The 21,777-nt window shown below is 57.6% G+C and overlaps 1 protein-coding gene across 2 annotated transcripts in view; it reads left to right on the plus strand.

Annotated features, from left to right (window-relative positions):
* Positions 1–21,777, plus strand: part of EIPR1 (EARP complex and GARP complex interacting protein 1) — a 67,546-nt gene that overhangs the window by 29,456 nt on the left and 16,313 nt on the right. For both annotated transcript variants that reach the window (XM_055579544.1, XM_055579545.1), the window contains one exon: positions 13,668–13,824. In XM_055579544.1, the coding sequence (XP_055435519.1) occupies positions 13,668–13,824 (157 nt within the window). The remainder of the gene's footprint in view (positions 1–13,667; positions 13,825–21,777) is intronic.

The following is a 21,777-nucleotide window of genomic DNA, read 5'->3' on the forward strand; positions in this document are numbered from 1 at the left end:
TTGGGGTGAAGGGGCACATGGGCTCTTTCAGGAGCACCAGCCCCGTCACGCGGCTCCACTCACGACCCAACATCTCCCAGAGGGCCCCCTCCTGACACTGTTGCACTGGGGGCTGGGATTTCAGCGCAGGAACTTGGCGGGGGTGCAGACTTTGAGACTGGTAATCTGTTATGACGAAATAGGCATTGCTTCCATCTCTCCCCACTAGAGTCGTCGTCTTGGCAGAAGCTGCCCAAGTGCAGCTGGTGATTTTTAAACCTATTGTCTTAACGGAAGTTACATTGTAAATACTTGGGTAAAACTTTTTAAAAATATACCTTTTTTATAGTATTATTTTGACCTATATCATAATGCATTTAGCAAGCAGCTATCTTTCCTAGCTCCCCTTTGAAAGCAGAAAGGTTATAAATGATAAATATTCAGGGCCCAGCAGACTCAGATACAGAGAAGGCATTCAGGTATGTAATGAACTGCGCACTGTTCACATAAGATGCCATCCCATTCTGCCTCCATGTGAATCCTAATTACAAAAAAATTGAATTCTTGACCTCCAAGTGTCTGTGTGGTGATGCTGGGTATGACCGTGAGCTCTCCCTGAGCTGCGCCCCCCGCCCCAGCCGTCCCCGCCGCTGTGGGCACTGGTGCTCATACCCGGCGGGCGCTCAGTCCTCGACGTGGAGACTGGGTTCAGGGCCACCAAGCACCCTCATCGAAGCCGGGGAGTCTCGGGAGCTCGAGAGAAGCTGAAGGTCAGGTCTCTTTTCCGTCCTGACCGGAAAGCGGAGGGCTGGCTCCCCGAGGGTGGAGAGGTTCCCCAGGCCTGGGTGCTTCCCTGTGGAGCCCCTGCTCCTGGCCTGGCCTGTAGCATGAGGGGATGAGACGGGCTTCCTCTGTGTCCCTCTTGTGGCAGGAACAGACACATGTGGTCCGGTGGCCTTTAGCCTGGCTGGTCACAGAAGGACGGGAGACATGGGTGTCCTGCCCCTGTGTCTTGTCCCCTGTCTGTCCCCGCCTTCCCTGGGCCTGCTTCCCCTCACCCCCCATCACCTTCCTCCTGGGCAAGCCCTTGGGCCAGATTCAGCACGGACAGCCAAGTGGCAGCCCATGTCTCGAAGCCCAAGTCAGAATTAACACCCTTTAGGAAACACTCCCAGAAGCGTCAGCCGGAGTGGATTGCTGTTACCCTGGCTTAGGGGCAGTTCTCTCTTGATTGTGTTCCGGGTCCCCGGGAACGTCTGACTTTCCAATCGCAGTCTGACCAGCCCCCCCAGTCCCCAATACGTGTTAGTGACAAAAAGCACCTTCACTGTAAGGGCCGTCGCTTTGTATCCTTCTGCGTTTAAAGACGGGTTTTGCGTTTCTGATGTGACGTGATGATGACCACTTGGCTCTGTCCTGGGCCGTTTCTGCCCACCGGCCTGAGTCTAGACCTTGGGGTGGGCACTGGCTCACATGCGCGCGTAAACACAGTCCCTGTGGAGGAGAGTGTCGGGAGGCGCAGCAAGAGAGGCCTGGGCCCTGCGAGGCTGGGCGTGGCCGCGGGGCAGGCTGCTCCATGACGAGGGGCAGTTTGAGCGCCTGCAGGAGAGGGGACAGTGCGTGTGTGCGCGTGTCAAACGTGTGCACAGATCTGGGAGACTCCCGCTCCAGGGCCTGCTGAGGGCCTGAGCTGGGCAGCGTGCAAGAGTCCAGGGTGTGGGAAGCGGCCGGGCTGCTGTGTGGGCGGGAGGCTGGTGGCCTGGGTTCTGGAGGGCCCGGCAGGCTCGGCTCTCAGGACGGTGGGACACGTGGCAGGCGAGGGAGGCGCACGCATCCGTCCATCCCATGGGTGTTTGTCCAGCTGCTGTTTGCTCTGCATGTCCAGAGCTTGAGGAGAACAGGCCCTCGCAGCCTCCCCTTGTCCGCACCCAGCTGTGGGGCAGAGGCCAGACATGCCAGCCGGGGCCTCTGGTGTGTGTGATGCCCCGTGTCAGGAGCGCCCTGGCCTTGGCCCTGATTGTGGGGGTGGGACGCTGGGGAGCCTGGACGAGGAGCGGTTCGGGTTCAGCGTTGGACAGTGTCCTGCATCCAGCCAGCGGGGGGTGGGACGCTGGAGAGCCTGGACGAGGAGCGGTTCGGGTTCAGTGTTGGACAGTGTCCTGCATCCGGCCAGTGGGGGGTGGGACACTGGGGAGCCTGGACGAGGAGCGGTTCAGGTTCAGCGTTGGACAGTGTCCTGCATCCGGCCAGCGGGGGGTGGGACGCTGGGGAGCCTGGACGAGGAGTTGTTCGGGTTCAGCGTTGGACAGTGTCCTGCATCTGGCCAGCGGGGGGTGGGACGCTGGGGAGCCTGGACGAGGAGCGGTTCGGGTTCAGCGTTGGACAGGGAAGCGTGTCCTGCATCCGGCCAGCGGGGGGTGGGACACTGGGGAGCCTGAACGAGGAGCAGTTCGGGTTCAGCGTTGGACAGTGTCCTGCATCCGGCCAGCGGGCTACAGGGAGGCGGGTGCGCTGCTGCTGAAAAGGAGGTGCCGTGGGCATCTCTGCGGGTTGAGAGCCGAGGTGCTGGCCCCGGGTTGGGACCAGCCCTGGGCCTGCGGTGCCTGCCTGTGGTGAGGGCGGAGGGCTGGTTCCATGCCCCGCTGTTACGAGTCCACGCTCGCTCTGCTTGCTGCACGACAGGCTGATAATGGAGAGACGAGCTGGTGGGGCAGAGAATAGCGGCTTTACACAGAAAGCCAGCAGACAGAAGATGGTAGGCTTGTGCCCCCCAAGGAGCCATCTTGCTAGAGTCAGAATTCCTGCTGCTTTGATACTAAAAGGGGATGGAATAAAGTCAGATGCTTCCTCCTTCCCTTTGGGCCCCCAGAGGAATGTGTGAATTTCTTCCTCCTGGAGCTGTTCAGAGGTGGTCAAGAGAATTCCTGTGAGCTAAACCAAGCTCACTTCATGCTCATTACCTGGGAGCAGCGTTCCCGGAGATGGGCCATTACGGATAACTGAAGCCTGGAGGCAGCATCTCTTTAGTGATGAACATGTGATGGAACGCAGAGGTTCTTCCTTATGACCCTTGGTATCCCGGCTAGGGCGTCAGCACGCAGGGCTCTCTCAGCCCTCGCCCGCCTCCTAGGCCTCCGTATCCGCCCCAGGTTCCTGCTGTTGGTTGTGGAGGAGTACCCGGGCATCTGGGTCGTGTCAACTCTCCTTCCCCCTGTCCACACAGAAGGAAGGGACATTCTGAGGCTGGCGTCCTTTGTTTAAAGCCAGATAGAAGGCGGGAGTGGCCTCAGGGTGGCTGAGAAGGGAGGCAGAAAGTGGGGGCCCAGAGGCCAGGGAGGACAGTGGCAGGGGCCTGGCTCCAGCCTCCCTCGCCAGCTGGTGGGGAGATGGAATAGACAGTTCTGTCCTGGGAAGAGCCCCGCGGGCAGTGAGCGCTGCAGAGAATGAGACTGGGTGGGAATCCTGGGCGTGGAAGACAGCGTCTGATCCAGGAGACAGTGGGGGGCGGGGGGAGCGCTCTGGCTGTGGCAGGGTGGCTGCTGCCCATCCACATCCAGGCCTGGGGACACGGTGGCCTCGAGGGACATCCAGGCTGCGTTCTGTGAGTGCCCCCACAGTCACTCGCTTCCTGCGAGAGGAGGGCTGGTGGAAGGCCCTGGGCCCTCCTTTGAGAAGCCCCCCTCCCAATAGACCTTCCGCAAGCGCAGGGCCCGCTGTTGTGTGTTTGGAGTAAGACGAGTCTGTTTTTAGAGGTCAGGTTCTGAGGTGGGGTGTGTCTCTGCCGTCCTGCAGTGTCTGACCCAGTTTTCAGCGGAGGCTTTTCTCCGAGATGGTGAGGATTGCCCCTGGGATCTTCACGTTTGGACTCAAGTGTCTGCCACCTGGACGTGGCTGAGGGTCCAGGAGTGACACTTGAGGAGCCCGAGGGAGGGTCGGGGAGGAGCACGGAGGCGGGCCCTGTTGCTTAGCGACATTTCCAGCCAGCATCTCTTCTTCCAAGAACCTGGCCATGGCCTGGCTTTGTAGTGGGAGCACTTTGGTTTTTCACAGAAGCGTCCCTGCATCACTGATGGCTGTCATCTGCTTGACGCTGCCAGTCAGAGGGGCAGAAGGGCTTCCCAAACACCCTAGCAGACTTTCCCAGCCGTAACGTTTGCTGTTTCACCATCGTCTATTTTCAGAGGAGTTGGTAACTTAAATGAAGATTTCTGAAACTGCTGAAGGGTCCCCAGGTCTGCTCCAGATTCAGTGTCTGAGCTCCCTTTCTGTTTGGGGGTGAGGTCGTGGTCTGTGTTTTATGGGACCTCTGTGTCACTCAGCAGAGGTCCAAGAGCAGTTGGAGAAGGCCTGCTTTTCCAGTGAGGAATCCGGGTCACATGGGGCCCTCTCCGCCTGCGGCTCCTTCAGCTCCTCGCTGACTAACTCACCTTCGAGATTTCTCTACTCGCGTCGGAGGTGATGGGGGGACAAAGCCCTGGGTTGGGAGGACACTGGCAGGCCCCCTGGGAGCCGGCGGGGTCCTGTGGTTCCACCCCAGAGGCCACGTGTCCGGGGTTTCAGAGGAACCGCTGCGGGGGAGGGACAAGAACGGTCTCTGGAGTGGCCGTGGGGTGCAGGTGACATGCAGCGTGGAGGCCGGCGGCCTGGGCGGGGCCGGGGGAGGGGACAGAGTGGAGCTCGTCCCCCTGAGAAGGCCTTCCTGGTCGTCCTCTGCTCTCGGGAAGACAGGCGGCGCTTTTACTCAGCTCTCGTGGTGGCTCCCCGCGCCGAGAGGGAGGCTCAAGGAAGGACCCACACTCCTGAGAGCAGCGCTGGGGAGGTGCTGCGCGCGGTGGGGGTTGTGGGGAGGAGCCTGGAGGCCGCGGAGGGGGCGGGGCGGGGGAGGAGCCTGGAGGGGGCGGGGCGAAGGGCGGCCTGGATGACACACGTGCGCGCAGGTGAGCAGAGGGGGCGGGCGGGCAGGCCTGTCTCCCGCGCGCGACCACGTCTGCGGACTCGGATCCTCGGATCTGTCCACCCAGCCCTTCCCCACCGTGTCACTTCTCGCAGGGGAGGAGGGTCAGGTCAGTCAGCGGGGAGTGTTACCTGGGTCCACCACGCAGACACTCCCCCGCACCCGCCCGCTTCTCAACCCTCCCTGTCAGGAGCTTTTCAGCATGAAAATCGCACAGTGTGACTAACTTCAGCTGCCTTTGGACTTTGCAAAGATCTGAGCACTTGAAGCTTGTCCAGAAGAAAGTACTGTAAATATGTAAAATGTTATCAAACCTTCCAAGTAACGGGTGTGTGTGTATGTTTCATGGAAAGATCCAGAATTTCCAAACAGTGACCCTGTTCATTTACAAAAGACTGATGATCACACAGACGTGGTTTAAGTTGGTCTCTTACTTCTGTGTTTTGGAATCCCCCCTTCACGTCCTGCGCTTTGAGCCGTTCTCAGTAAAATAAAGAGAAGAAGGAAGGAGGAGCATTTCCATTGTTGGTCGTTCCAGGGCTGTGCGCTCATTTCTAGTTGGCAGGGGTTGTTTCATGAGTGCATGGCCCAGAGATGGCTCCTCTCTGCTCTGTGCTTTGCTGGACCGGTGAGGGACGCTGTGTCTGCTTGTCAGGCTCCAGGATGAGCCTGCGTGTCCGCGGGCAGAGTCAGGCTTCTGAACTGGCGCCAGCCCCATCACCCCGAGAGCAGTAATGGGCACCAGTGGGGTTCCCCGCGCCTGTGAAGGGCACATGCTTCAGTGGCCGTTCCCTGGGCAACAGCGACCCGAGCCAGCTGGCTCCATCCCCGCCCGGCAGCGCGCGCACCCGCCAGGACCCAGTGCCGCAGCCATGACCGTCTGTGGGCTCCGATGGTGCACGTTTGCAGTCAGGTGTCGGGGCCCAACACGAGGAGGAGCCCCTGGGCGGCAGGCCTCGGGGCACTGGGCCAGACATGCGGCCGCAGCTGTGGGGCGTGGGTGCCTGAAGGGAGCTGCGTCTGCAGGAAATCAGGTCAGAGAAGGGCAGAGCTCTCTGGGGTCTGCAGTGCGCCTGCTGGAGGGCGAGGCCTCGGAGCAGCCCTGCCCCGCAGAGCTGCAGGGTCGGCGGTCAGGAGGGGGCCCTGGCTGGCCTGACCTGCTCTCTGCCGGGTGTTAGCATTAGGGCTACGGGGCGAAAGGCAGGTGGCCTGGGTGTATCCCTGTGGTTGCTCAGCACACGCTGCCAGACAGACCTGGGGAGTCAGGACAGTGCTGGAGCTGCATGGAGTCCAGCTACGGCTGTGAACATCCCTGGGGGTCTCAGGAGTAAGGATGAGGGTGGTCTCAGCAGAGCTGGGCACGCAGGGCTGGGCTGGAGCTCTGGGGTGAGTGAGATCATGGGTGTGCACCTGTGCCTTTGGAGTCACTTGGTTCCACCTGGCTGGGTGTTGGGATGATACAGGGCTGAGGAAGGGCCAGCAGGCCGGCTGGGGTGGGCAGCCGGGGCTCTGGGCTGGGAGGCCACGGAAAGGTCGCTGCCAGCTGGAGGCAGCGGGGTCCCATAGGGATGAGGGTTCTGGCCCACTTGGGGGTCAAGCTCCCAAGACACCTGGCACCACACCACTCATGGGACCCCTTGCAGAGCCTGTCCCCCTGCAGCGCCCAGACCCCTCCACCGGGAAGGCCTGGGAGGTGCCCGGGCAGCTGCCTGGTCGTGACGGAGCAGGCTGCGGCTGGCACCTCCGGAGCTGAGACAGGAGCGCGCGGAAGGCGGCATCCCAGCTTTGTGGGTGCGCGGGCCCTTCTCAGGCCCTTCCCGTCGCCTCTGCGTCTCCTTTAAAAGCAGCCCCATCCTCTGGTGGGCCCCCGAGACAGGCAGCCCTCCGCCTGGGTCGGTGGCTGTGGCAGGGGCACCAGGACGATGCACTGGGGGTCAGGAGCCGCCCGCCCTGTGGCGATGGGCCGGCTGCTGGTAGTCCTCTCAGAGGTCTCTGTGTGCCCGCGCTGCCTCTTGTCAGGGACAGCAGCACGCTGCACAGCGGCCTCACCGGCTCGGGGAGCCGCCGCCTCCTGGAACCTTCTGCTGCCTTGCAGGTTCCCTGTGGGTTTAGCGTGGGCGTGAAGGAGCTCCGCACACAGGGGCCCCCAGACGTGCTCTGTTCCCCTGCCCCACAGAGTTCCGAGGGGAAGGGGATGCCCCGCTTCTTGCCCCACTGGCTCTGCTGTCCCTGGAAGGGTGGGGACCCCGCTCCCTTCCTGTTATACCGTCTGGAGTCTGCACGCAGTGCCTGCCGGCCCTCTGAGAGGGGGCCCAGGCCTCCGTGTGTGGGTCTGACGGTGAGATAGGGTGCGATGTGCTGGGCAGGGACCGCGTCAGCTCTCACAGGGCCCTTTCCTCCTGCCGCCGCTGCCCTGGGAGTGGTTGGCTTTCTGGGGGAAAGCCTACAGGATGTTCTTGGGGTGCTGCTATGGGGTCGTTCCTCAGTGGAACCCAGGTTTCCTGGAAGGCAGGGCCCTGGCCTGTGAACTGTCTCAGGAGCCGAGTGAGGGGCAGTGACTCCACCGTGGAGGCTCAGGGCAGGTCCCACCTGGTTGGTCCCGAGTCTGCGGTCACACCCACCAGGTGCTGGAGGGCCTAGCCCACCTCCTGTCTCCTCTGCACAGCCGGAGCCCAGGGCTGGCACGCTTCCTCCCTGTGCCTGCTGGCGCTCGTGGCCCGTCCCTCTACCCTGCTCCTGCCAAGGCACCGCCTGCCCGCCCTCAGGCATCTCGGGGTGCAGGGCTCCCACCACTGGGGCAGATGCCGAGGCATCACCCGGCCCACCCTCAGGCATCTCGGGGTGCAGGGCTCCCACCACTGGGGCAGATGCCGAGGCATCACCCGGCCCACCCTCAGGCATCTCGGGGTGCAGGGCTCCCACTGCTGCGGAGACACCTGGCTGCCCTTTGTTCCTCACTGCAGGCTCCTATGGCACCTGAAGGCCAGGGCTGGTGGGGAGGCGTGGCGGGCACCTCCCTGGGCTGGCGGGCCAGCCGGGTTACACCAGCTCAGCTGGATCCCACCTCATCCATCTTGCTCAGTCTGTGTCAGCCGGCAGAAGTCTCTGAAAATAGCCTGAGATTCCGAGTCACCACGCCCCACGGAAGCCTCCTCCCCCGCGGCTGCGAATCAGACTGTATCCCCAGCCGGGCTTTGCTCAGGCTTACAGAGGCACTAATCTCCTCCGAGTCCGCGAAGCCTGGACTGCTGCTCCCCACCGTGGTCCGCGCCTGGCGTGGGTGCACTTGGCACCCTCGAGGGCGCTCTCGCATCCATTTGCCCAATTGCCTTTTTATCTAAGTGCCTTCAGATTGAGTGTTACACGTAACAGTCAGGCTGGCGTCAGATGGGCCTTCGAGACACAGCTCACAGCGCACGTTTTCCCTTTCAGAGTTCCGGGCTGTTCCCAAGCCAGGAGGCTTCAGCTGGCTTTGGACTGGTGTGAATGAGCCCCATGAGCTGGGGGTGGACAGCTGGGTCCCTGGGCCTCGGTCTCCTCATCTGAGAATGCGGGGCATGGTGGGGAGTTGCCTGCACTGAATCGTCTGTGGGTCTGAACCTGCGGTGAAGACTGGGCTCATAGGTGGTGGCCCTGTCCACGGGGTGTGGGGTGGGGGGCTCCCGGTCACCGGAGTGGAGCAGTAACTCTGGCAGTTACACTGCGGGGCCTGACTTCAGGGTAGCTTTGAAAACAGAGATAAAAGAAGAACGCCTCGGTGGTCATTACAGCATCTTCCTTCTAAAGATCGGGTTTTCCTTCTTAAAAGCACCTTGGGTTCTTTGATAGCTGGTGGATGTGTGTTGAATGCTCAGTTGAGATCCATACAGATATGGAAACCCTCAGAGTTTCAGAGCCAATTTGCATGTCTCGATGGGTATACCTCCAGCATTTCTCATTTAGCACTGTTTACCTTCCATTTCATCTGCTTTGATGACTTGGAGAGTTTCGATAATGCCTACCATATTCCTTGGACCAAGAGCGCACCCTGACAGTACTCTGCAGCCCTGCACATCTCTCGGGCGGGTGATGTCAGCAGGCGCCTCCCCGTGGCTTTCTGGTCTTCCTCAGGATGGTTCTGGTGTTTGTCTTTCAGTAAGGGGCTTCGGACTTGCCTCGTGTTGATGGAATTCTTCCTGCCAGATGCGGTCCGGTTTCAGAATCGCCGGCCTCCATCCCTGGTCTGGAGCAGGCCCTCCACCCGCCCGACTGGTCCCCCGGGCCCTTCCTGGTCTGGTCCTCGGAGGCTCCAGCCCTCATTTCTCTTGGCATTAGTTCACCTCGTTGTATCCCACATGGGAGTGTTGGCCATGCTCCACGCCCCGAGGTCCCCGGGCCTGCGATCCTGCTCAGAGTGCCTCTGTGTCCACTTCCACGTGCCCACACCTTCCTGGGGGCACAGGTCAGGTTGCTTCTGTTCCCAGCGGCTTCCTTTGACTCCCCCGCAGGGAGGGCGTCTCCTCCCTTCAGCACCTCGCCTGGATTTGCAAAGAGCTGGACCTCGTGTTATGCAACCGTTTGATCATGTTTTGCGTCCTTGGGGACCGCGTCTGGTCTGACTGGGCTCCGTGTCTCAGTCTCCCAGTCTTCTCCTCTGGGCTTCTGGCTAGACCGTTGGCCTCCAGCCTCAAGTGCACACGGCGAGGAGGGGCAGGGTGCGCCTGTCCTCTTCCTAGTCCCCCGAGTGCAGCTGCTCTGTGGCTATTGTCCGTAAGACCCCGGCCCTACATGCCTTTAACCGTTAAAGTAGGCCCATGTCTCCACTGCCTCTGACAGGGAGAGGGACACTTTCTGAGGTTTCCACCCGCTGACCCCAAAGGCCACGGGGAGGTGGGCTTTTTACCCCCTGCTGTATGTCCGCCCCGTGGAAACGGCCTCTCTGGGTGGGTCTGCAGGGCTGGCGCATCTGCTGTGGCCTGGCTTTGTCCATTTATTGCCTAGCCCCCCAGTGCCCCAGTCTGATGGGGACGTGGGACGCTTTGGGTTCAGTGAACCTTGAGCTGCCAGGGTGTCGCGCTCTGCCCAGCATGTGAGCAGCAGCAGGAGATCCCTGGAGGCCGATGGGGGTGGGGGTGTCTTGTTACACACCTGCCTGGTGCTGCGGGGTCCTGATTGCGGGGCCTCCGGCCATGTTCCCATCAGTGGGTCCTGTGTCTGAAACCGGCCCAGCCCAGGCCTGTGTAAAGGATTATGCCTTCAGTGGAGTGACTCCCCTCAGCCTCCTGCTCATTCACTCCTGTTTCCCTTGGCATTTGTGTGAACGCGCGCGCGTGCGCGTGTGTGTGTGTGTGTGTGTGTTGGCAGGGGCAGGGGCAGTGATACAGGGGTGGAGGGCCATCTGTTCCGTTCCTTGGGGGACGTCTCCCGTTGTCTGTCGGCCAGTTGGCCTTCCTTTGCTGGTACCTTGGCCTGGTTGGTCGTTAGGATAATTGCTGCCCCCTGGCTTCTGGCAGTCACCTACCACCAGCAGGCCGCTCTCGCTTTGGGGACAGGTTTAACTGCTGGGGTCAGAGAGTGGTCACAAAGCCTGTTACCAACAAGCCACGCTTCCCGACAGCGTCTCCTGAGAGTAGGGTTGCTGGGTCCCCTGGTACATGGATGTTCAACTGCCAAAACGTTTTCCAGAATGTTTGAGTTATTTTACACTCTTTCCAGTAACACTTGAGGGTACAGTTGCCTTTACATTGAATTTTAGCCATCTGTCAGTTATGTAGTATATCTTGCTTTGGTTTTATTCTGCAATTACTGTTGATGTTGAGCATCTTTTTTGGTGCTTATTGACCATTCAAATGTTTTCTTTTGTGAAATGTCTGATTCAGTCTTCTGCCTGCTTTTGAAAATTGGGTTACTTGTCTGATTATTAAGTTGTAGAAATTCTTTATATGTATTAGATACAAGCCCTTTATCAGGATACAGATATATGTATCCTGAATATTGTCTGCAAGTTCTGCTTTATTTTTAAAGCTGAGTTTTTCCAAGAGCGGCAGTTTTAAATTTTGATAAAGTCCAATGACTTTTGGTGAATGAAGTTCTTAATTATAAAGTAGCCTGTTATCAGTCTTTTTCTTTGTCATTTGTGGTTTTTCTGCCTCATTAAGAAGTCTTTGCTAATTCCACAGTTAGGATATTCCACTGTGTGTTCTAGAAAGATTCGTATGGCTCTGTCTCACTCATTTCAGTTCCCAGTCTACCTGGAGTTAGTTTCTGGATGTGTTGTGAAGTAGACGCAGCTCATTTTTTTTTTTTTTCCACATGGATACATAACTGATCGGCATCTTTTACTGAAAAGACCACCCTTTGTCCACTCCAGTAAGTATCATTCTGTCATTTTGTTTTAAATCAGGTGACCATCTCTGTGAAATCTATTTCTGGGTTCCATTGTCTTTCTCTGGGCTATTTATCTAACTGGGTATCAGCAGTAAATTAATACCAGGTTGTAAACCATCCAGTTTGTTCTTCTGCATGACTGTCTTGGCCATCTGGGTACTTCACATTTCCGTGTAAGTTTTAGCATTTCTTCCAAAAAAAAAAAAAAAGCCAACTAGGACTTTGAGGGTTCAGGGCTCTTTACAGTGAGAGGTTTCCCATCCATGAACATGGTGCCCCTCCCACTAGTGAGGCCTTTGCTCTGTTAGCAGCGTTTTGCATTTCGTACCTCTTTTGTTTGAGATATTATTGGATATTTCATTTTTTAATTAGATCATTAATAGTTTTTCAAATTTTGTTTTTAAAAATCTTTGTTTCTCTATAGATACCAGTTGAATTTTATACATCATCTTTGTGTCTAGCAGTTTTGCTGATTTCCCTTTGTATTTTTACCGTCTGTGTGTAGATTCTAAGTTTGTTACACATATAATCGTTAGCAAGTAATAGTTCTTTTAGTCTTTTCTTGTTCTTGCAGTTTTTTTTCTTGTCATGTTGACGTAGTTAGGACCGCGGGTGTGGCGTTAGCTAGACGTGGTGGCACAGAGTATCCTTGTCTCCTTCCTCTTCTCACGGGGGAAGCGTATCATGCCTCACCCCCAGCACTCACGTTTGCCGGGTGAGCAGGCAGCTGTGGGAAGAGCTACCTTCCCGACTCTGGAGCAGAGCCCCCAGAGGGAGCTGTCCGCCGGGAGCCCAGCACTGGCCGGTCCCCCGCGCACCAGCTGTTGCTGCTGTGTCGCCTGCCGTCACATGCGGCACACTGCTCGTGCGCACAGCCAGCGTTTCGTTCTCAGGTCACTAGTCCCATCACTTTTCAGGGTAGAACTTTCTTTTTCTGTCATTTAGGAAGATTAAAATAATCTGTGCCTCTGCTGGGTGGATGTTTTGGGCATTTGCTGCTGCCTTCCAACTCAGAGTTACCAACTGTATCTTCAGTTAGTTTTTCTCTTTTCAGGAGTTCCATTGCCAACCCCAGGGGCTCTGCAATGAGACTATGGAACTTAAAATCTCAGCAGAAAAAATCCATTTCGCTCATAGACAGAAACTGTCATGTTCTACTTTGCATGGTTAAAAGTGGATGTGTTTACATAGAATTTGTATGTAACATCCATGATTCTTTAAGCTGCAATTCCCTGATCTGTCAGACCCAGTCAGGTGCATGAACAGAGTGCTGAGACTGGGATCAGAGAGATGTGGGTGAAGTCCTGATCCTCCTGCTGACCGTTTGATCGTGGGTAATAATGGTGTTGTGATAACAGCACCCTGGGGGGGCCAGGCATTTCCCATGTGGTTACTGCTGTGGGGTTCTTGGTTGATTAGTTTGGTGTTTAGATTGAAGGACCGTTGCATGTATTAAGAAGTGGGACATTTTCTAATGTATGGTAAGGTCCTTCCCCCCAACCCCCCGCCTTAATTTTTGTGTAGGAATTACTACTCATGGGGCATTGTTTTCTACAATTATTTCATATTTTTCACTTGATACCAATTACTGTTTAATGTTGAAGCCTATTCATTGTTTTATTACCATTTATTAAAGACCGTTTTTAAAGGGGAAGGTGTTTAGCACATGTGCTGTTCAGAACCAAGCAGCAAATTTTGGAAGTTTATATATAGGAGTTTGTGGTTCCGCTTTTAATCATATAATGTTAAATCTGTTTCTTTCATCTCATTTGTGTCTTTTCACCTTATTTTGTGTCTTCACTGCAAAAATCTGTTCACAAAAGAGGACTTGTTTAGAGGGCAGAAACCTGGAGCCGGCGTGCTCCTTGCAGAGGGGACCATCCTCTCTGTCCACACAGGGGTCTTGCGTCAAGGTCGGGCCCCACGCTGCTCTCTGCCAGGGCTTGGCCTGTGGCCCCCGGCCTGCACTTCACGGCTTCAGTGGGCGGGGGTCTGCACCCCCACTGACACCATTTAACATATATGTGTGAGCGCTGCACACGTGCTCCCCCACCCTCGAGTCTGGTGCCTCGCGGGGCTTCCGGGAAAAACGTGTTTGATGCGGCCGTCTGCACTCGCAGTGATTATAGCTTTAGCTGTAGCACCACCCCCCACCGCCCTGCCCCGTCTCCCTCCCTTGTTTGAAGAACTATTGAAGAAGAACAGGAGGAGATCGATTTTGAGGAAATTAAATTTTCTTCGGCAGAAGGATGATGTGGGAGCAGGGGATCAGGGGCTTGAGCTGCGCAGCTGGTCCGGTTTCTTGGGGCAGGGGTGCAGGCTGGGGGGCAGCATGCTTTGCTGACGTCTCCCTTGTCCTGTCCCGCAGCCGCAGACAGCAAAGTGGTGACCTTCGCCGCCGTGTGGAGGATGCCCGCGGAGCTGGAACCCGGCGGCCAGGAGTCCCCCGAGGATGCTGCAAGCCCCGCACACGCTCTGGAGCTGCTCTGTCACCTGGAGCCTGCGGCCCGCGGCAGCACCGCCTGGTAGGCCCCGCCCCGCGCGCCCCTGGGGGCAGGTCCCCCTGCAGAGGCCACTCTGTGTGCAGAGGGGACGCCAGCAGCTTGCCTTCGCTCTGTTTAGTGCCAGTTGTTTTCCAGATGACGCGTCTCCGAGGGCCCTGCTGTACACACTCTGAGCGGAGCTGTGTCCGGGCCTTTCCTGCTAACGTCAGTCCTGCTGGTACCTGCCGGGAGGACGGTCAGGTGCCGGCCAGCCCTGAAGCACTGCAGTGCTTTCTGCCTCACAAGTGCGTGTCTACTCGGCCATCCTGTACATGAGCTGACCTGTCGCCTTGGGCTGAAGCCTTCTGGTGTCACCTTCTGTGGACCCCGTGGATGCCCCTGTGCGGCTCACGCTGTGTCCCAAGTCCTTGGAGGCTTTGTCCCGAATTTATTTCCCCAAACGTCCCACACAGTGTCAGGACAGAGAGACGCCACCACCCCCCTCAGGCTCCCTGGTGTGTGGCTGCCCGTGTCCGTGGTGACGGGGTGGCCGTGCCGCTGGGGCGACACACAGACCGACCTCAGACACGCCCGGCTCACCCTCAAGAAGCCGCGCTTCCTGCGCGACTGAGGGCATGTGCCCTCGTGATGAGTGTGCACGTTACAGCAGGAGTTGTCGTCCTTGGTACAGTAGCACTCCCGAGGTGCGTGTGCACGCACAGTCCCTTCTCGGCCACCCCCGCCAATTAAACGCATCTAGTCCAGCAGGTGACTATTAGGCACCTGCTGCACACCCTGCCATGCTCCAGGGTGATGGGGCCGGGCACCTGGCCTCCAGGAGTCAGGCTGTCTCGGGGGGGACGTGGTGTCAACATCTACCCGGGACCCAGGCGGGCAGGCGGGGGGCAGGCTGGAGTCATGAGCCCTGTGCATGGGCCTCAAGGGAAGAGACACTCATGAATTGGCGAGGGGGTCTCTGAGGAGGTGACGTCTAGAGCTGGGGCTGATCCTGGTTTCCACCGTCTCCCCATCTGGGTGTGGGAGGCCTGTCAGCCTGGGGGCGGGGGAGGGGTGTCAGCGTGTACTAGGCCACGCAGGTCTCTCCTGCCCAGGGGATGAGCTGACTGTGCAGCAGAGGTGTGCGGGCCTGTCCTGTCCTCCAAGGCAGAGCCGCCCTGCACCCCACATGGAGCTGTTTGGAGGCGCGTCTCAGATGGCAGCCCTGTCAACAGCCCCATCTCCCCAGGAAGTGTTTGCACATGTGTGTGTGGTCCTGCTCGAGGAGGACCCAGGGGGATGGACAGCCCGTGGACACGTCCTCGTGGAAGCGCCTCTGGGTCTGCAGCCTCGGGCTGCTGTGAGCTGACTCTGAACAGTCTGTGAGCACCCGCGTCTCCACTCCCCTGCCCAGCGCCCAGGGGCAGCTGCTGGCCAGGCAGCGCTGCATCAGCATTGTGGAGGCAGGGGCTGCGCCTGGGGTGTGTGCGGGCCCCGTCTCGGCGCCCTCGCTGGCACATGGGACGGCTGCACCTTCTCTGGAGTGTCTTCAGTCCAGTCAGTTCCCTCCTAACATACAAACTTGAGTCTGGAGAGCTTTGGGGGTGAGGGATGCTGCTGGTGGTCACGTGCGGCAGGCGGTGGTTCCGTTCCCTTGTTTTCTCTTCTGACTTGTTATCTGTGCTGAGAGCAGATCTCAGAGTGGGGCTCCCAGCCGTCCTGACCATCAGCCACTGCTGCCCGTGGGGGCGTCCAGGAGCACTGCACAGTCCCAGGGCCTCAGAGCGTGGCTCTGTCCACCAGCCGAGGCGCAGGCTCCTGTCCTCAGGGCCACTGAGCTTGTTCTGTCCCAAGCAGCCGAGACTCTGGGCGGACGGCCCTCATGTCTCCACCGCAACAGTCATGGTTGGGCAGTGCCTGGCGGCTGATGCTCGTGTCCTGAGGCCCCTCCAGGGACTGGCCAGAGCTGAGGGGGGACATTCTAGAGGGCCTGTGACTCTGTGTGCTTGGTGGGCATATGCTGCTACATGGGGGACAGAGTGCTGACGTGTCCCATGTGGGCCTGGTCTCTTGTGCTCACCTGTCCCAGGTGGTGGTAGGATAACTGGAAAGTCACCAGTTTCTCTAGAGCAGGTCTCCATTCCTGCAAAGGAGGTGACGTTTCTGGTTGTGGTGGGGCCCTTGGATTTGTGGTATTGTCTGTAAGTGAGGAAGTGAAGGGGCTGGTGTAACGTGCCCCCCAGACCCTTTGGGGCCTGACTCCTGCCCGTGGGGACACAGGTCCTGACGTCGCTTGGAGGGACTGCCTGGGGACCTGCAGCCCTAGTCTCCCGTGGGCTCACTGTTGCCTCCTCAGAGAGGCTCTTCCTAATGGTTCTCTCCAGATGACCCCTGCTCACCCCCACTCAGGCCTTTCTGTCGTTTTGCACGATTTCATCTTTTGTCGCAGCCGTCGCTGCTCCCTGGCGCTCCACTGCGCTCATACTTGCGTGGCTTTCTGTGTAGGCTGAGTTGCTTTCACGGAGGGGACCTCAGCACCAAGGACAGCGCCTGGCGCGAGGCTGCTCGGGTGTTGCGGGAGAGGGGCGAATTCAGCACCAAGGACAGCGCCTGGTGCTGCAGGAGAAAGGGGGAGAATTCAGCACCAAGGACAGCGCCTGATGCTGCGGGAGGAAAGGGGGAGAATTCAGCACCAAGGACAGTGCCTGGTGCTGTGGGAGAGAGGGAGCGAATTGGGGCCACAGTGACAACGCTGAGTCCTGATCTGGCCCTGGGGGCGGGGTTTACGCGCATCGCCTCGTGAGTTTCTCACAGCGACCCCATAAGCGGGAACCACCACAGACCCACCGAGTTCCCCTGGCTCCTGCAGCCCACCTGTTCTCTGTTCACCCCAGTGTCTCTTGCAGCCCCGTGAGGGGGAGGTGTTTGGGAACACGACAGGCAAGAGCAGGAAGGGGTGGCGGTCTCCTTCGCCGGCTCCCATGAGGTCTCGGCAGTATCACGGTCGCCATTGGCTGGAGCGCTAAGTAGCCTCCACGGGTGACTCGGCCCTGCGTCTCCTCCCAATGCTGGAGAGGCTCTCGGGCTGCTGAGGGGGTGCACTTCGGCTGTGGGCCAGTCCCCCCGCCGACCCGGGGAGCAGAGTCCAGGTGGTGGGAGCAGGGCTGCTTCCCAGGTGATGTACAGGGGGCACACACACAGACCGTGGGATCTCGTGGGTGGTGAGCATCTGCTTAAAGGAGGCGTCACTGAGATCAGAGCCCAGCAGCTTTGGGGATGGAACACGGTTATGAAAGTTGGCTGCAGCCCCCTTCCCATGTGCCCTGCTTCTCCTTTGAGTGGACGGGCCGAGACGGCTGGGAAGTCTCACCCCAGGGTCACGCTGGGTCTCCCTCAGGTCCTTCCAGATGCTCTTGGCCCTCGATGGGGGACCACTGGCCTTTGCTTTCTGTGCCAGCTTTTAGGGGAAGTTCCCTCTTCAGTGTAGGCGGAGGTAAATGTCACACTGACATGCCAGCCCGGCTGAGGGGTCGGGGATCCCGGAAGGTGGTGTCCACATTACTGGCCTCATAGGAGGAGGAGAAAGGCGGGTGTTGGGGTTGAGTGTGGAGGCAAACACAAGAAGAGAAGCTTGGGCGTGTCCCCGAGCACTTGCGGTGGCTTGGCCAGAAGAAGGGACGGGGCCTCATCTCTGGTTTTGTGGCTCTCCATTTCAGTCCACATAATGGAGGGGTTTGCTTTGGTTCAGGTGAATGTTACACACAGTGAATTCTAAGCCATCCTTAATATTTTTTAAAGCTGTCTTAGAGGATAAGTAGAGAAGATGTTTGAAGTTTTCAGAGAGCTGACGGTGTGACTCTGCTGTCAGTGAGGGTGGACAGGTCTCCGTGGTTACGACAGCATCATCATGGGAGACTTAGTGGGTTTTTATAAGATGCGCGTGTGTGCGTCCTCTCTCACCCAACCTGGAGTCCTTAGGTGTAAAGCTTATGAACTGGAGCTGAGAAGTCGCTCTCCTGCTGGAGTGGTCTCTGAGCTTTGAGAGAAGTCTGGAAAGATGCCTGTGTGTGTGTATTAAGTCACTTCAGTCGTGTCCGACTCTGTGGCCCCATGGACTGTAGCCCACCAGGCTCCTCTGTGCATGGGATTCTCCAGGCAGGAATACTCACATGGGTTGCCATGCCGTCCTCCAGGGGATTTTCCTGACTGAGGGATTGAACCTGTGTCCCTGTGTCTCCTGCATTGGCAGGTAGGTTCTTCACCACTAGTGCCCCCTGGGAAGCCTCACAGCCTTACTTTGTACAGGGAAAGAACAGTGGGTGATCCCACGGGACAGCGTAAAGACGCCCTCCCCTTTCCCTGTGGCCGACGTCTCCATGTCAAACGGGACGGTTGTCAGAGCCACCCTGTGGAAGGAGGACAGGACAGGAGCCCCAGGGGGTGGTGTCCATCGGCTCCATGTCCACCCTGCGTTGTGATGGGGCCTCAGACGAGCCCACCCAGGGGGCTTCTGGGGAGGGCAGATCTTCCCACCCACACACCGTCCATGGCTGGACTCTCAGTGTGAGGGTGTCTTTCTGTTGAGCCCTGCACGTGGGTGATGGACCAGTCAGTCTGTGCAGGCAAGCGGCGTTAGAATAAACACAGACCTTCAATAAGTAGCTCACTGGTGCCCAGAGCCACACCGCACACCCCTCTGTTCTCAGGAGGGGCCCCTGGCTGGGCGTAAGTCTTCATGTCACCACAAGTGTCCGCATGTCACAGCACAGGAAACCTCGCATCCATAGATTTGATCAAAGGGGGCTTCCTGACTTAGTGGTGTAATTCTTAAAGTGGTCTTTTTTGAAAAAAATCTTTGTAGCATTTACGAAAAGCTAACTTACATTCTGCTGTGAATTTTTGAGCAGGAAGAATTAATCAGGTTGCCAAATCTGTGTATTTTAGAGAGAGATACATAAATTGAGGAAATAACGTATTACGTTCTTCTTGTAAAAGGTTTTCAAAACTTGGCTGGTAACCACTGATACAGTCACCAGTGACTTAATAGATGTGTTTCTTATTGAAGGTTTTCCCGTTTTCAGTAAAGTAACAAACGGGAGGGTTTCGGAGTGCCACTGGAGCGTGGTCCTCGCCTAGCTCTCGCGCGCTGTCTCAGCTCCGTGGCATGTGGTAACGGCCGTCTCACGGGTCTCGCATTCGGTGGTCTCTATCCGTCTAGCAGCTGTGCTGGCCCGACAGCCGCCCTGCCTGCCAGAGGGGCTTCAGGGGGTAGGTGGAGAGGTAGATGAGGTGGATTAAAAGTAATCGTAGCTCAGTTGGTAATGAATCTGCCTGCAGTGCAGGAGACCCGTGTTCAATCCTTGGGTCAGAAAGATCCCCTGGAGAAGGAAAGGGCAACCCACTGCAGTATTCTTGCCTGGAGAACCCCACAGACAGAGGAGCCTGGCGGGCTTCAGTCCGTGGGGTCGCAAGAGTTAGACACGACTTAGCGACTGAACCGCCACCAAAGTCATCTTCCACTGAGGTCATTTTAAGAGTTTCTCAGTGTCCGCAGAGTGTCCTTAGCCCAGGCGTCGAAACCTAGCGTGTGAGTCACTCATTTTGGAACCACTTGTCTGAGGAAGAGAAGTGTGTTTTGTTTGATCACGTGCGGCCTGTGAGATCAGGACCCTCGCTCCTGCTATCCTGGCCTTGTTAACTGCACAGAGAGCTTTCGTTTCTCTCGCCTGGGTTTATTTGCAGAGACGGGCCTTTCCTTGTGTTTCTCTCTCAGTGATAATGAGGGGGTGCAGTGTACATACATTAGGTGGTGCTCTCTGGCTCCTGACTTGTTAATACAGTTTTACGTCGCTCACATCTATGGAGAGAGAGTGAAAAAGCAGGAATGTGGATGACTTTTATGAACAAAGAAATAAATGCCCTAGTTTGGAGCAGCAAGTGTGGCAGAAACTCTGTGTCATTTTCCTATGTTTATAGTGCTGGTTCCCTGGTGATGATGCGTGATGCAGTAGAATTTCCTTTTTTATTGCACTTCGCATGCCCTGCTTATTCCTGCCTTTCTCCATCACAGGGCTTGCTCCCTGTAAACCCACCGCACGTACTGTCAGATGCGTCACCCCTGGGTGGACAGTAAACAGCAGCTCTGCTCAGTGGCTGGGCCCGAGTGAGAGGGGGCATCTCCTCTAGGGACAGTCCTGTCTGTGTGCACCTCAGGCCCGCTCTTTTTTAGCAAGGACCCCGATCGCCTGGCCGTGCTGACTGTCTGGAGATGGACACACACACACCCTGGGTTTGTTGCTTCCGTGGGGGCAGAAGTTGTAGGACAAAAGGGAGACACCTGGGAGGAGTGCAGTGGGAAGGTGGGAGCCGGGAGCTGGGTGAGGCTGGCAGGAGGAGCACAGTGGGAAGGTGGGGGCCCGGAGCCAGGTGAGGCTGGCAGGCAGGAGGCGAGGGTGCGGGGCGTGTTTCCTCAGTTGTGACCGTGCGGGACGGTGCACACGTCAGGACCGCGGTTGCCCTGCTCAGTGGCTTGAAAAGTGCACTCGTTTTACCTTCTGATCCTCAGTCCTGGTTTTCCTTGATGCGCCTTTGAGTCGCCCCCTCTGTGTGTGCTCCTGTGGGGTTTGGTTTCTTTTTATAGTTTTCAATAGTGAGCTGTCCCGAGTCACCCATCGTGTCAGGTTTGGCAGACGCAGGTCCCGACCACAGCCTCCCCCAAACATGCCAGGTGCCGGCCCCTCTCCCATCCGGGGCCTCTCTCCAGGCCCTGTGTGGGAGCCGGGGCTGTGGCAGCAGTGAGAACATGTCCCAGACCTGGACCGGCGTGTCTACCTGTCCTTCCGTGCCCTCCCCGAGGCCTCACACCTGGGTTAGACAGAGCTTAGGTTTCCAGCGCATGGGGTCTCTCCCCCTCCCACGACAGTTGGTGGCTTTCTCCTTAGTCTCGTCTCTTTCACAGGAAGTTAACAAACTGTTATTGACGTGATTCGTGTTGGTTTTCTGAGGTACCTGTGTTTTCCTTCTGCTTTTCTACTTTGGCCATCTCTGGTCATGCAGGTGGGCTGCCCAGGGGCACAGTGGTAAAGAATCCGCCTGCAATGTGGGAGACTCTGGTTCAACCCCTGGGTGGGGAAGGTCCCCTGGAGAAAAGAATGGCTACTCACTCCAGTCTTCTTACCTGGAGAGTCCCATGGACAGAGGAGCCTGGCGGGCTGCAGTTCATGGGGTCACACAGATTTGGACCTGACTGAGTGACTGAGCAGCAGGCAGTGTTGTGATAAAAGTCATAACAGCTCGTTGACAGTCTTGAGGGGTCATACGAGGGAGGTGCCCCCGGTCGGTCAGCATCGTGTTCTGTGTGGAAGAGAAGCCATGAGGGTCTCCATCAGTGTCTGCAGTGGTCACATGTGGGAGGATGTGAAATGAAGCTCTCTTCATAAGCTCGAAAGAATTTCATTAGGGAAGACAGAAATCCCAGTGGTCACACTGAAAAATTCTCAGCCTCTTCATGGTTTTATCGCATGGGCGATATGATTTTTATCTTGTTGGTTGTTCGCATATCCATTGCGTCAGTTAAGACGGCTTTGGCTGCAGGTGACAGGAAACCGTGGCTCACGTGGGCTGAGACAGAAGGACGTGGTCTGCCGTCTCGGGCCTGGCGGGTGACCAGGGCTCTCAGCTTTGCCCTCCCAGGAGGGGGCAGTGGAAGATGTGGGCACCACCCACCTGGGCCCCTTCAGACCCAGCCCCCAGCAGGCCGCTCAGCATCTCAGCAGCCAGGGTCTGTCAGCTGTCTGTGCCTCAGGTCCTGGGAGAAGGCATCAGCAGTGCCTCAGCTCAGGTGCCCTGATGAAACCTACGGCTGGACTGCTCACAGCTCCCGGGGCTAGAGAGCTGGGGTCAGGGTGTGGGCAGGTCAGGGGCTGAGCGTGCTCTTTTCCCAACTGGCAGGTGGCCGCTGTTCACCAGACAGTAAGAGAGAGATGGAGACGCAGAGAG

Source organism: Bubalus kerabau, chromosome 4 (genome assembly GCF_029407905.1).
Source record: "Bubalus kerabau isolate K-KA32 ecotype Philippines breed swamp buffalo chromosome 4, PCC_UOA_SB_1v2, whole genome shotgun sequence".
NCBI classification, from domain to species: Eukaryota; Metazoa; Chordata; class Mammalia; order Artiodactyla; family Bovidae; genus Bubalus; species Bubalus kerabau.